General features: G+C 44.3%; 1 protein-coding gene and 1 long non-coding RNA gene across 2 annotated transcripts in view; one reads left to right on the top strand and one right to left on the bottom strand.

The window, feature by feature from the left end:
- Positions 1 to 15651, bottom strand: part of LOC308677644 — a 792073-nt gene that overhangs the window by 725546 nt on the left and 50876 nt on the right. The window lies entirely within an intron of this gene.
- Positions 5178 to 9372, top strand: IBA57 (iron-sulfur cluster assembly factor IBA57). The gene is made up of 3 exons (XM_081343576.1): positions 5178 to 5662; positions 6878 to 7215; positions 8961 to 9372. Exons 1-3 carry the CDS (start codon positions 5391 to 5393, stop codon positions 9353 to 9355), a joined length of 1005 nt encoding a protein of 334 aa, XP_081199702.1. The 5' UTR covers positions 5178 to 5390; the 3' UTR covers positions 9356 to 9372.

Below are 15651 nucleotides of genomic sequence, written 5' to 3'. Positions count from 1 at the left end.
ATGTTGGGGGAAAAACAGCCTCAATGTTATTTTACCCACTGCCAAAACACAGGTCGCCTCTATTTTCATTCCATGAATTTGTAGGTTGCACAGAGTTAGCCCTGCAGATTGGTGTCACTGACGTTCACCAAGGTGTGAAGACCTCGGGAATAGAAAATGGTTGGAAGCATCGATCAATCGCAGAAGGGCAGGGGGCGGGGTCTTCAATATGTTTTATGGGGTCCACAGCTTCATATGTTTCATGTATATAACGTGAAGTATCAGTACTGAGTCCCATCTGATAATTTTCAGGAGATTCCACTAATTTGTAGATCATCAAGTTGCACCTTGAGATATCTTGAACACCTCAGGTACGATAAGAAGCAAGTGGCCTCAAGAAGACAAATCTGATCTGTTGCTACAAATGAGAACCCTAAACTGTATCTAGAACTCACCCTAAAGAAGAAAAAGAAGATTCCAGATAAATAAGAATTAATTTTTGAAGGAAAAATACTTTCTTCCAGTGGAACGAAGAAAAATCTATGTTTACAACTCTGCAGTGGGAAGAAACAGATCTCTTTCACCCCTACTCATCCCAAAGTGGAAGATTTAGTGATGGAGAATTAACTGAAAAAATATTTTGGAAGCTCTGCTTTTGATGTCAGGATTGAGAAACAAAGCATCTGAATAGATTGGACCTGGATGAAAAATAGTAATTAAAAACAAGCCTATGTTTATGGACAAAAAACAGAACTGTTCAAAATAGGTAGTTCTTGAGTCCATTTTGGAAGGGGCTGAAGCACCAATTGTGCAATTTAGTTTGCTGAACTGATCAGTATTGTAGGATTGAAAAGAGACCACCAGGAAAGCTAGATTGCAGAGACCAACATAGTGACTGTATTAAAAAAATTTTTACAGAACTTATACTGACGGCGTTGTTGTCTTGACCTAGTTAGTATAAGTTGGCTGTTTTCATTTTCTTCACTGATCATCAGATGATATCCTTTGCAAAAAAAAGGAAAAAAATGCCAAATTGGTGATTAATCTGTTCAAAACTAGATTAATCTGTTCAAAACTAGAAAAAAAATGAACAGGACCATTTTGTTTAATAAAGTGTGTAAAAATCAGCATTGTGTCTATTTAGACTGCTGGCAGGGTAAAAAAAAAATCTGGAATTTTTGGCCATATTTAAATCCAATACGTGCAGAATCGCCTTGAACTGTGAGATGGACAGATAATAATAATAAAGGTAAAGGTAAAGGTTCCCCCGCACATGCGTGCTAGTCGTTTCCGACTCTAGGGGCCGGTGCTCATCTCCGTTTCAAAGCCGAAGAGCCAGCGCTTGTCCGAGGACGTCTCCGTGGTCATGTGGCCGGCATGACTAGACGCCAAAGGCGCACGGAACGCTGTTACCTTCCCACCGTAGTGGTCCCTATTTTTCTACTTGCATTTTTACATGCTTTCGAACTGCTAGGTGGGCAGAAGCTGGGACGAGTAACAGGCGCTCACTCTGCTACGCGGCACTCAGGATTCGACCCGCCAAACTGCCGACCTTCCAATTTCTGCATTCTGCTATCCTGAATCTTTAGATGTTAGGAGTTTTACGCCCAATGCGTGGGAAGACATCCTACATCAGAAGGCAGAACCAACTGTTGGGTTTTTTTGCAGTTTTTAAGACTCTTCTTATATACCTGTAGTATTTTAAAAAAAAATTAACAAAAGATTATAATGCAAAAAAAAGAGAGCTTTTTTTTTACAATAAAGGTTCTTGTCAGCAGCTGTGTCCCCCAAACTGTAAGGATTTTAGTCTGGATGAGGCGATTTTCCCAGCATTTTCCCTCCATCTTTGAGCAAAGGAGACAAGATCCCCCCGTTCCCTTTCAACAACCACATAACCAAAGCCGACACACATTGCCATTCGCATTCCATTCTGCTGGAAAATACTTGAAATTAACTAAATAGCCATAACAAATCTATGCTGTTAACAGAATTTTGATTATTTTGTTTTGGTCTTTCTTGTTGTGCATTTTCCTCATTTGCCAGTTTTGTAAGAAACCCATTTTGTCTGTGTTCACGTGACACATTTAACCAAGCGGCTATGTTCACACCTGCTTAAATTTGTCAATACGAACTTAGAGGAATTATCATGGTTTTGAATTATGGTTTATTATGTGTGAATTCATCTGGTGAGATAATAAATTCTGAGAATTATCTAGCTGAGAAAATGGATGAATTTGTTATATTAAATCTTTTTTTGTGTGAACGCAGCCAGAAAGTATGTCGTTAGTCCCTAATATGTTTCATTGTAAATGCTATTTACAAATTGTATGTGGAATAATTACTTACAAACAGCAAACACTTTTGGATGTTCAGTGTTCAGTACTAATAAAACGGAACAAAATGTTCCTTTTGTTTCGTCATATTCCGTATGTGATGGTGCATTTATTTAGGGGGAAGTTTTTTTTCTAAGTGTCCCATAGAACCAGGTTTACCAAACTTTCTCGGTTTACGAGAGAGAGAGAGAGAGAGAGAGAGAGAGAGAGAGAGAGAGAGAGAGAGAGAGAGAGAGACAGTTTGATGATCGGTAGGTAGGTAGATGATAGATTATAGACAAATGATGATATATATGTACACATATATAGAGACAGACAAACATAGTTTGATGATAGGTAGGCAGACAAATTCATGCACCTGCTGGGCAGTATGCAACTCTGGAATCCGAGTGGACACCATACTCACTTTACAGGTAGTCCACAACTTACGACCACAGTTGGCATCAGAATTTTCATTGTTAAGACAGGCGATTATTAGATAAGATTAGATAGATAGATAGATAGATAGATAGATAGATAGATAGATAGATAGATAGATAGATAGATAGATAGATAGATAGATAGATAGATAGATAAACAGACAGACAATCTTTATTGTCATTTTTTACTGTGGGCACAATGGCACACATTAAAAATGAAATTTAGTTGCTTCCTCTCAAAGTGTACACATAATAACACATCTAAACATACTATACATATAAGTAACATATGAATGTTAATCATCTTGAATACCTAACTGAAAGAGGAAGCTTGAGAGTTCACAAGGATGGAACAAAAGTGTGGCTGAATCTGGATGTTCTGCTTTGGATACCACGGAGCCCCCTCCTCCCAGAAGGCAACAAGGAAAACAGCTCGCAAAGAGGACGTGTAGCATCCCAGACGGTCACACCCAATTTAATGACCTTTTTGGCAAGGTAGTTAGGTGAATCACTGCAGTTGATGAATGCATTATGTGGTCATTAAGTGAATTAGGCTTCTGCCACTGACTCGATGGTCAGAAGCTAGCTGGGAAGGTTGCAAATGGCGATCACATGATCCTAGGACACTGCAACCATTGTAATAATGCTGGTTGCCCAGTGGCTAAAGTTCGATCACAGGACCATGGGGATGCTGCTGCAACAGTCTGAGGGTCAAAGATAACTTTTTTTCAGTGCTGCTATGACTTCGAACAGTCACTAAAGAAATAACTGTACATCAAGGATTATACCCGCTTGCATTTTATCACAGCAACTCTCAAAAAGCAAGCTTTGTCAAGATAAAAGACGCTCCAAACTTTTAAAATGTTGCAAAAACAACAATTGCTGGGTTTGAGTTTCCTTGCTAATGGAGATTCAGTATAGATCAGGAGTAGACAACCTTGGCAAGTTGGCTGGGAAATACTGGTATTTGAACTGCACAATTTTAAAAGTTGCAAAGGTTGGCTACCCCTGCTGCAGAAACCCCCCCCCCGCAGGCGATGGCTTGCTCACTTCATTGCCCTGTCTGGATTCTGTCCAAAGTGTTATAAGGAAAGGCAAAATGTCTATGTACAGATAGTCCTCAACATATGACCAAAATTGAGCCCAAAATTTACTTTGCTAAGTGAGACATTTGTTGTCAGTTTTGCCTCATTTTAACTTCTCCCCCCCACGGTTCTTAAGTGAATCACTGCAGTTGTTAAGTAACATGGTTGTTTAAGCAAACCTGGCTTCCCCCATTGACTCTGCTTGTCAGAAGTTCACAAAAGGGGATCACGTGACCCCGGGATACTGCGACTGTCATAAATATGAGTCAATTGCCAAGTGTCTGAAGTGTGATCACATGACCATGGGGATGCTGTAACAGCCGTGTGAAAAACAGTCGTAATTCAATTTTTTCAGTGCTGTTGTAACTTCAAATGGTAATTAACTAAACTGTTCTAAGTTGAGGACTGCCTGTAGATTCTCAGTCATCCAGGTCAACTGTTTTTTTCCCCTTGAAAATGTTTCACTTCTCATCCAAGAAGCTTCATCAGTTCTGACTGGATGGGTGGGGAAAATGAACTAATCCTTACACACAGACACACACCATCCATTCAGAACCGAAGCAGCTTCTAAACATCTTCATGAAAAAACAAAGGAAGTCCAGTTGCCTTTTGAAAAAGCACCTTTGGGACAACCATGATCTGGATGACTGAGAATCTCCACAGGCATTTCATTTTTGTTGCCATGTTTTCGAAAAGATCCAGTAGCTGATTTTTTTTTAAACATAAATGAATGCTGTGCTTCAATGGTTGGATGGCCTAGACCAGGAGTAGGCGACTTTGGCTCTTTTATGGCTCTTTTATTCCTCAGCCAGCGTGGGGGAACTATGGCCCCTTCATGACTTGCAGACTTCAATTCCCAGAATTCCTTAGCCAGCATGGGGGAATTATGGTTTCTTCATGACTTGTGGAGTGCAATTCCCAGAATTCCTCAGCCAGCATGGGGGAATTATGGCCCCCTGCATGACTTGTGGACTTCAACTCCCAGAATTCCTCAGCCAGCGTGGGGAACTATGGCCCCTTGATGACTTGAAGACTTCAACTCCCAGAATTCGAGTCAGCATGGCTCAGCTTCGGAAACCTCTCCCTTTCCCCTCAGCATGGCTGGCTCAGGAATTCTGGGAGTTGAAGTCCACAAGTCATAAAAGAACCAAGGTTGCCTACCCCTAGCCTAGACACTGGTATGTGAACATAATCTTTCTGACGTTTATGTTTTAGAACATTTTATTAATCAGATTAAATGTTAATATATTTGTTAGTCCATGTATGACGTGCCGTACGTTAAACAAATCCATAGAGATCCTTTGGAATAAGAAAAAGCAGAATACAATAAAAGGCCCAAAGTCGCTTCCGCATTCGGCACGTGGTTACAGGGGTCGGAAGGGCCAGCCAATGAAGCGCCACCTGAGGAGCTCGGCCCCGCCTCCTTAAGCCAGTGGGCCAAAAGCTAAAGGGTTTTCTGCGCTTGCGCACTTGACCCAAGCCGCTTCACGCCCTCTCTCTCCACCCTCGACCATACACAAGATGGCGGCGCCGAGGTCTTTTCCAGTTCCTTGATCGCTCTTCACCAGGCCGCCATGCTGGTAAGGGCGAGCGCGGCGCTGCGCCGGGGCCTCCCGCGAAATTTGCACTCGGGCGGCGGCGACGTAAAAGCGGCCGCCGTTTGCTTCCCGTTGAGCCACCGCGGGCTCCTCCGCTTGCAAGGCCCGGAGACAATCCCTTTCCTCCAAGGACTCCTCACCAATGACGTGACCCCTTTCGCCGAGGTGGGCGGAGCCGCGCCGCGCGCGCTTTACGCACACGCCCTCAACGTCCAGGGGAGGTGCCTCTATGACGTCATCGCGTACAGGTGGGTACGGTGCACTCAGCTGGGCGAGCCGGATCCCAAAAGCGTTCGTCATCCACCGCCATCGGTGGCAGGGAACGATGGGAGTTGTAGTGCCCTCTTCCGCGCGCGAACAGGGCTTGTTCCGGAGCTCTGGATAGCCGGATGCCGAGGGCTTTGCAACACTTGCAATATGGCAGTGGTCTTCAAACTTGGCCCTTTTATAACTTGTGGACTTCAACCCCCAGAATTCCTCAGCCAGCGTGCCTGATGAGGAATTCTGGGAGTTGAAGTCCACAAGTCATAAAAGGGCCAAGTTTGAAGACCCCTGCAATATGGTCTTTGTAGTGCTGCTGCAATGACTGAAACGGGTTTTTCTCGTATTTTAGTTTTTCTTTTTTTCTCAAGGCAAATAAAAACAAGCGAACCCAGTTGAGCTAGCCAGTGCAAAAGAATTACAAAACCCATGTTGCAAGTCCATTCTGTGTGACCTTCAATGCCGATGAAAAGGAAAAAAAAAAAGATGACTTTCGTGGATTCACTTCCTCTTTCTTGCTTATTGTTTTGTACCATCTTGTTGTCCTTTTTTTATTTTGCTGCAAGCCACCCAGAGGACCTAGCTAGAAGCCCATTCCCTTCAAACATTGATGATATTACCTAGTTGGGTCTTGAAAGGTCTACAGAACAACTACCAAGCTCAGCCAGTACCACTGAGCCCACAGTCGTCTCCTCCTCCTCTTCCCCCCCCCCCCCGTCCTCCTCGCCAATCCCATAATGGGTTATGAAATGTCTGCAAGCAGAGCACCAGGGTCAGAGTGTGCCAAACAACCCCCAAACACAGTAACATTTCACAATGCAATCTGGCACGTCCTGCTGTAGGAAACAGCCTAGGATGTTAAGTGGGATATCCGTACCAGGAAGCTGGAACATAAGTCTCCAAACTTGGCAGCTTTTAAGACTTGCAGACTTCAGCTCCCAGAATTCCTTAGAGAGCTGGGGAATTCTGGGCGTTGAAGTCCACAAGTCTTAAAAAGTTGCCAAGTTTGGAGACTCCTTCTCAAAACGTAGGCTCCTCTCCCTGGCACAGATACCACGCTAACGCAGGCCAAACTGGGAGCTGAAGTTTTAAAGTGGCTTGAGTTTGGAGACCCACTGCTGTATTAGAGGAAGGGAAATAAAACCAGAGTTCCACACGGAAGACTTGTCAAATTCCTTTGCTCCTTTTGGATCTGTTTTCAGACTCCATGAAAGCAAGCAGGAAGAACCGCATGTCTTGTTGGAGTGTGATGCAGATCTGCTGGACTCCTTGCGAAAACATCTGAAGCTCTATAAGATCCGCAGGAAATTAGACCTCTCGCCCTGTCCTGAACTCTCTTTGTGGGCTGTCATTCCGAAGGAACCGTCGGAGGCTTCTCCTAAGCAAAATGCTGATCAAGCTGTGGTTCTGACTGCAGATCCCAGAGTGAAGATTATGGGTTGGAGGCTGGTCATCCGCAAAGATGTAAACCCTCTGGAGATCTTCCCCGCATGCCAGCTTGGAGAGCTAAAGGATTACCATCGGCATAGGTATCAACAAGGTAAAAGTGCCCTTAAGAGTCGTCGCAAGAAGCCGAAAGGCAGTGTGGAAAGTGGGTGGTGATGGGTTCGGGAGTGGAATTGGGGAAGTGCAACATGGAACTTGGAATGATAGAGCTGGAAGGGACCTTGGAGATCTTCTAGTCCAACCCCCTGCTGAAGCAGGGGACCCCATGCCATTTCAGACACGTGAATGTCCGGTCTCTTCTTAAAAACCAGACCCTGCTGCTGTGTAATTGTGGAATGTCTGTTTTTAGGATTTTAAAGTTTTTGAATTTTGTGTTTTGTATATATCTCCATCTGAAAAAATGGAGGCTGCTGGCTGCATATTAAAACTGCTGAGGTTGAGAAACATTGCCTTAAGAGAAGTTTTGTCAGATTGTCAGAGTCCCAAACCCAAGATTAGTGTTGAGAAACCTTAGATTCACAAGTTTCTCCTACTTTCCCCACAATAACAACCTGGTGAGGTGGGCTGGGCTGAGAAAGAATGACCGGTACCAAGTCACCCAGCTTTCATGCCTAAGGTGAGACTAGAACTCCCCATCGCCTGGTGATTGGCCCAAAGCCACCCCGTCAGCTTTCATTCCTAAGGCTGGGCTAGAACTGACCGTCTCCTGATGATTGGCTGAAGGTCACCTAGCCAGCTTTCATACTTAAGGCAGGACTAGAACTCACCGTCTCCTGGCAATTGGCTCCAAATCACACAGCCAGCTTTCATACCTAAGGCAGAGCTAGAACTCACTGTCTCCTGGTGATTATCCCAAAGTCACCCAGCTGGCTTCCATACCTAAGGCGGGATTAGAACTTCCAGTGTCCCAGTGATTGGCTCAAAGTCACCCAGCTGGCTTTTGTGCCTAAGGCAGGTCTATAACTCTCCATCTCCTGGTTTTATGCTGCAATGCTAGATGGCGCCTAGATGCCCTAACATTTTCTCTGTAGAAATACTGTATGCTGAATGGATCCATTGAATCCAATCAGTTGATCAGTAGAAGAAGCACTAGAAACAGAATTTCTAACTCTAATATTATTGTAAAGTTCCATTAATCAAAACTTGTAAGTCTCAAAGTATGTTTCTCCTTCGTCCCTCCCCACAAACTTGAGAGGGTCCCTTCTGAGCTGTTTGGTATGCCCCTTTTCCTTCTGCGAGCTCAGCAGCATTTTATCTGACCCCTGCCTCATTTGTGGCTCTTCCTCCTGCCTCCCAAGGTCTTCCTCACATACAGGTTACTCCTTGACTTTATGACCACAATTGAGTCCAAAATCTCTGTTGCTAAGTTAGACGGTTGTTAAGCGAATTTTACTCGGCTTTAACCATCTTTCTTACCACAGTTGTTAAATGAATCACCGTGGTTGTTAAGTTAGTCACAAGGTTGTTAGGTGAATCTGGCTTCTCCTTTGGCTTGGCTTGTTAGAAAGGGGATCACAAAAGGGGATCATGTGACCCCGGGATGTGCAGCTGTCATAAATATGTGTCAGTTGCCAAGCGTCTGAATTTTGATCACGTGACCGTGAGGATGCTGCAAAGTTGGTAAGTGTGAAAAATGGTTATGTCACTTTTTTCAGTGCTGCTGCAACTTTGAACTGTCACTAAACAAGTTGTAAGTCAAGGAATACTTGAACTGTTACGTCAGTGCGAAGATTTCCTAGCATAGTGTTCACTTCCAATGAAACCCTTTCTACAGAATTGGCTGTCCTGCCGAATTACAATGGTCCAAAAATTCAATCAGACCGATTTGTTTTCTTCCAGGTATCCCTGAAGGCATGAAAGATCTCCCGTATGGAACCGCTTTGCCCTTGGAATCCAACCTGGTTTATCTGAATGGTGTAAGCTTCACGAAAGGCTGTTATATTGGTCAGGAATTGACGGCCAGGACTCACCACATGGGCGTCATCCGGAAACGTCTCCTGCCCATACAGCTCTTGCCGCTGATGCCTTTTGAGAGCCTTACTGAAGGTACTGAAATTGTGACTGAGTCGGGGAAGTCAGCTGGAAAATTCCGTGCGGGCGAGAATGAATTTGGAATCGCCTTGCTGCGTTTGGCGACCACAAAGGGCCCACTGCGGCTCAAACTTGCCGACGATTCGCAAGTGACAGTCACGGCATCCATTCCTAAATGGTGGCCTCAACCTGCCAATAAATAGTGTGATCTTCTGCTGAATATGACTTGCCTTGAAATTTATTCTCTTTAGATGCTTCTTTTCACAATTCTGAAAGTGGCTTTGAAAGGAAGAATCCTTCATGATTTTGCCTAGTTTGGCATTGATGGAAAACTTTAACATTTTAGGCCCTTATTATTTATTCTCTGACATTCATATTATTGTAGCTTTGTCTGATTCTTCCTCTCTCATCCCCCCTTCTCTTCTTTCCAGAGAAACAAAACCTAACAATCAAAGGAAAGAATTAAACTCCTGCAAGTTTTCCCCAAGTTGGCTGATTCTAGATTTATTATCTTAAGTCTCTGTTTGTTGATATTGTTTGTTATAACCAGGGCTTTTTTTTCATCATAGAACGTCCAAAATGGAGTTCCGCCACCTTTTTTGGATGGAACCTTGTAGGGTAGGCAAGGTGGGTTGTATGATGTGTGTGAGTTCATACAAAAAGCACTGGTTATAACAATCAATGTGGTTCTTCCCATGAGATTCCTTGACACTTTAAACTAGTATTTCTCCAAATTGACAACTTTAAATGATATGGACTTCAACTCCCAGAATTCCCCAGCCACCACAATTGCCAAGTTGAAGAAACAATTGACTTAGATTCTTCATTTCCATCGCATTTTTTTTTGAATCAGGAAAATATTACAGGTAGTGCTCAGCTTACGACCATTTATTTAGCGACCATTCAAAGTTGCAAAGGCATTGAAAAAAGTGAATTATGACAGGACCTCATACTTACAACCATTGCAGCATCCCCACATAGTCATATGAGCAAAATCCGGGTGCATTATTTGCAACAATTGCCGTGTCCTGGGATCACTTGATTGTCATTTGCAAACTGCAAAAATGGTAAAGAATTTTAAACCTCAGAGAAAATATTACTGTACAGGCACTATTCTTTTGAATCTGGGTTAATATTAACTATGACTTCAATCATCCAAAATCATTATTTTTCACACTATCCTGTCCTGCCTTTTGCCAGATTTTGGGGTGGGTGGGGAGAATGACAGCTGAATACAGGCAGTCCTTGACATAAGACCACTTATTGGGACCAAAATTTCATTTCCAAAGCAAGGCAGTCACTAACTGAGTTGCGCACGATGCTTTGTCACAGTTTTTAAGTGAATCATGAGGTTAAACGAATCTGGCTTCCCCCACCGATTTCGCTTCTCGGAAGCCGGCTGGGAAGGTCACAAATGGTGGATCACATGACCCTCGGATGCTGCAACAGTCATAAGTACATGCCAGATGCCAAACGACAGAATTTTGATCATGTGACCATGGGGATGCTGCAACGGTTGTAAGTGTGAGGCGGGAGTCATTACAGGTAGTCTTCGACTTGCAACCATTCTTTTAGTGATGATTCAAAGTTACAACGGCCCTGAAAAAAAGTGACTTATGACCGTTTTTCACACTTACGACCTTTGCAGCATCCCTACAGTCACGTCATCAAAATTCAGATGCTTGGCAACTGGTTCATACTTATGACAGTTGCAGCGTCCTCTGGTCATGTCGTCCCCTTTTGTGACCTTCTGAAAAGCAAAGTCAACGGGGAAACCAGATTCACTCAACAACCATGTGACTACCTTAACGACTGCAGGGATTCACTTAACAACGGTGGCAAGAAAAGCTATAAAACGGGTCAAAGCTCACTTAACTGTGTGGCTTAACAATGGAAATTTTGGCTTCAAATGCGGTTGTTGGCTGCCGGCTACTTTTGAAGTCCATTTTTCCAGGGCTGTTTTAAGTTTGAATGGCCGCTAAGCAAATGGTCGTAAATCGAGGAGTATTCTGTGTGAAAAACAGCATTTAGGATTCGGGTGTGGCTGTAAACAGAGCCAGGAATAAGCATCATTACATTTTCTGTCTTATCAGTAAGCATTGTTTCAGCTTTGTGACTTAATTTTATGAGTTAACCCAGTGTTTTTCAACCTTCTGCTCGTACTACTCCCTAACTTGTTTTTCTCATAGGGGGGAAGGGAGAGGGGAATTAAGAGACATCTTCTAAATCTGTAAGCTGTTGATTTGGTGTATGGCCCAAATCAGAATATTAGAATGTCAGAATATTCATTTATTTGTAAATCAATAATGGAACAAGTGATAAATCATGATCATAACCATAAAAATATAATTATCATAAATTATAACGTAGAACATTCCGTGATAGTCCTAAGATACTAAATATGCAATCAACACAAATCATAACATACAAACAGCAAAGTGATAGTCACAAGATGCTAAAGGAATAAGCAATAGGAAAGATGCAATGGATAATAGCTATACAGCCCTACTACATGATTTGATATACTAGGCCAGGGGTCCCCAACCCCAGGTTCGTCAACCGGTACCGGGCTTTGGGATGCCAGCAACCAGTCTGCACAAACAAGGAAAGCCCCATCCACAAAATGCAGGCATTACACAAACCCCCACCCCCACACACACCTAGGCAGTTTTACACGACCGCCCTGACACGTGTTGAGTTACACGCGTGTACGTGAACAGCAAGAATGAGGGAGACTTTGGCAGTGTTGGTCTTCCAGCTCATGGCAACCCAGAAGTATTTGAGATGGTCTATTAACTCAATCTCAAGGGACGCGGTGGCTCAGTGGGTTAGGACCCTGAGCTTGTCGATCAGATGGTTGGCAGTTTGGCGGGTCAAATCCCGAGTGCCGCGTAACAGAGTGAGCGCCTGTTACTCGTCCCAGCTTCTGCCAACCTAGCAGTTCGAAAGCACGTAAAAATGCAAGTAGAAAAATAGGGACCACTCCGGTGGGAAGGTAACAGCGTTCCGTGCGCCTTTGGCGTCTAGTCATGCCGGCCACATGACCACGGAGATGTCCTTGGACAAACGCTGGCTCTTCGGCTTTGAAATGGAGATGAGCACCGCCCCCTAGAGTCGGAAACGACTAGCACGCATGTGCGGGGGAACCTTTACCTTTTTATTAACTCAATAAAAATAATAATAAACCCCAAAGAGGGTTTATTGCCCGCTTCCATTGCCTGCCCATTCTCCAGACTAAAACTCCCAGCTTCCTCAGCCCCCAGGTTCCGCCCCCACATCCGTTAGGGCCGCATGCTTGATGACGGCGCTTGCGCAGTTTCCGCCCCCTTTTCCCCGGTGCGCACACAGGGTGGGAATCAAGTGGCGGTTGCCGCCAATGGAAGGTGCCGGGTGGCCCCGTCAATCAAAAGCGCTCCGGCAGGATTCTGCCTTTAAGGCAGGGGACAGAGACACATACAGAGAGGCCAGGGCAAATCTCAGAAGAGGCATTAGGATGGCAAAACAACAATATAAACATAAGGTGGAGAACCACCTAGCAGACAACAATCCGAAGCAAGTGTGGCAGGGACACACTCATTGTACACATACGTTTGTGTATCATCTGACCCATCTACTGCGATAATTAAGTTCGCAGATGATACCACCGTAGTGGGTCTTATTACAGGTGGAGATGAGACAGCGTACAGGGGGGAAGTACAAAAACTATCCATTTGGTGTTCGGAGAACAACTTGCACTTGAACATCGGCAAGACAAAAGAGATGGTGCTAGACTTCCGGAGGAAAAGAGAAGAACTTGCCCCACTTTACATCGGGGGGTGATGGTGGGCTGTGTGGAGAGAGTTTCCTCCTTTAAATTCCTGGGAGTCAACTATGGTGCTGGAGAAGACTCCTGCGAGTCCCTTGGACTGCAAGGCGATCAAACCGGTCAGTCCTAGAGGAGATCAACCCCGACTGCTCTTTAGAAGGCCAGATCCTGAAGCTAAAACTCAAATACTTTGGCCACCTAATGAGAAGGAAGGACTCACCGGAGAAGAGCCTAATGCTGGGAAAGGTGGAGGGCAATAGAAGAAGGAGACGACAGAGAAGGAGGTGGCTGGATGGAGTCACTGAAGCAGGAGGCGTGAGCTTAAATGGACTCCAGAAGATGGTAGAGGACAGGAAGGCCTGGAGGAAAGTCATCCATGGGGTCGCGATGGGTCAGACACGACTTCGCAACTAACAACAACAATCTCTGTGAAGATCTTACCTGGAAAGTCAATACAACTCAGGTGGCCAGAAAGGCCCAACAGAGACTCCACTTTCTCAGGGTCTTGCAGAAGAGCAGGGTAGAACAACGGCTAATGACCCTCTTTTACCGGTTTACTATAGAGAGCGTCCTCTCGCATTGTATTGTGGTTTGGTATGCTGGCCTGACACCTGCGGATAGGAAGGCATTACAGAGGGTGATGAGCACAGCACAAAACATCACGGGCTGTCCCCTGACACCACTGGTTGACCTCGCCAGGGCCCGCTGCCTTGGAAGAGTGAGGAAAATTCTCAGGGACGACTCACACCCTGGTCGGTACCTCTTTACTCTCCTACCAGGAGATACAGGAGTATAGACAGCCATACCAACAGGCTGAAGAACAGCTTCTATCCATGGGCTGTCAGGTTCCTGAATGGGAAATAATTTTATAATTTTATGTATGATGATGATAATAATAATAATAATAATAATAATAATAATAATAATAATAATAATAATAATAATAATAATAATAATAATAATTTAATTTCTATACCGCCCTTCTCCCGAAGGACTTGCGAGGCCGGAATGATTGACTTGCGAGGCCGGTGTGTTGTGCAATTAGCTCACATGGTGTAACAAGATGATGGGTTTGTTGTCACTGTGAGTTGTGGTGGTGGGGGCACGAAGGGAGGCTCAGCCAATCTCAATGTATACATGGCTGTACTTTGACAATAAAGGTTCATTCATTCATTTCCCCTCCCATCTCCCTGCAAATCCGTCGGACTCCAAATCCCATTATCCCCAGACAGCACTCCTGAAGGGTCAGTGCAGCTGCACTTAAGCGACCTCTCCTCTGCTGGCAGGGTCTCTGTTGCTCCCCCACCCCCTTTTATTTGCTGGACTACGGGTCCAACTATCCCCAACACAGCATTGCTCGCCAGATGTGCTTAATCAAGACCTTCCCTGGCTCAGTTGGACTGCAGGTCCCATTATCCGCAGCCAGCAAGTACTGCTGCATCCTTGGTTCCTGCAAATGCTGTAAGGGATCCTCCTGTCTGCTGGTGGGGCCGCTATTGCTGCCCTATCCCCTTTTTTTGCTCCTGGATTACAGGTCCCATCATTCCCAGCGCAGCAGAGTTCTCGTGATGTGCTAATCCAGATCGCCCACCATGCCTTCTGTTCAGTTGCAGGTCCCATTACTTCCTGCTGTTACCCAAGGCTTCGAACTATGATTCCCGTCACCCTCCATGAGGCAGGCTAGTCATCAAACTTCAATTCCCATACCTGGAATCCTGTATGACACACCTGGAAAGCAGCAATTTAGACCTGGGGGGGGCCTTAAGTAATGCTCAGACTCATATGTGACCCCGGGACACCCCAAAATTGTTACCACTATGATTGCTTTTAGCGTGTGAAGGAGAAATCACTTGTAATCCTCAGCTTACGACTACAAATTTCCACTGCTGAGCAAGACAGTTGTTCAGTTTTGCCGCATTTTCCGACATTTCTTGTCAAAGTTGTTAAGTGAATTGCTGCAGTTGTTAACTTAGCAACACGGCTGTTAAGTTAATCCGGCTTCCCCTTCTGACTTTGCTTGTCAAGAGTCACAAAAGGGGATCACATGACCCCGGCACGCTGCAACTGTCATAAATACGAGTCAGTTGCCAATCGTTTGAATTTTGGTCATGTGACCATGGGGAGGCTGCAACGGTCGTAAGTGCGAAAAACGGTCATAAGTGACTTTTTTTCAATGGCTTTGCAACTTTGAATGGTCACTAAAGGAATGGTTTTAGGTCAAGAACTTTCCAATTTTTTTTTTAATTCCACGAATATTCCTTGGCCCTGGGATTTCCTGATGGTCTCCCATCCAGCCTACTTCCAAGGCCAAACAAGCTTGGCCAGTTATTACCATTTACTAACAGGCAGCAAACTTGAGTTATGCATCTGGAAATATTAATATGAGTGACATTTCATTATTAATAAAACAAAATTAGATTTATATTCCGTGCACAGCAGGGCCAAAATCTGCAAACTTCTAGATTAGTCTGGCTCATGCTTAGCAGATTTCTCCATTCAGCTTTGGGTTCTCATTTTACATTTCTTGATGAAAATTCTGGTGCAATTATTTTTTATTAAAAAAAAAAAGATCCAAATGAGGTCTTTTGTTTGCCAGCATCCTGAACCTTCTTGTTACAGGTAATCTTTGACTTATAAACGTTCGTTTTGTGACTGAAGTTACAACAGCACTGAAAAAAGTGACATAAGCATTTT

Source organism: Vipera berus, assembly GCF_964194415.1.
Source record: "Vipera berus genome assembly, chromosome: Z".
In the NCBI taxonomy this organism is placed as follows: domain Eukaryota; kingdom Metazoa; phylum Chordata; class Lepidosauria; order Squamata; family Viperidae; genus Vipera; species Vipera berus.
This window is presented reverse-complemented; position numbering and strand designations above follow the sequence as displayed.

Excerpts from the sequence above, each read along its gene's own strand:
- IBA57 (XM_081343576.1), top strand. The coding sequence starts at position 5,391 with ATGCTGGTAAGGGCGAGCGCGGCGCTGCGCCGGGGCCTCCCGCGAAAT. Across the intron at positions 5,663-6,877 it reads TATGACGTCATCGCGTACAG|ACTCCATGAAAGCAAGCAGG; the intron begins GTGGGTACGGTG and ends ATCTGTTTTCAG. Across the intron at positions 7,216-8,960 it reads TCGGCATAGGTATCAACAAG|GTATCCCTGAAGGCATGAAA; the intron begins GTAAAAGTGCCC and ends GTTTTCTTCCAG.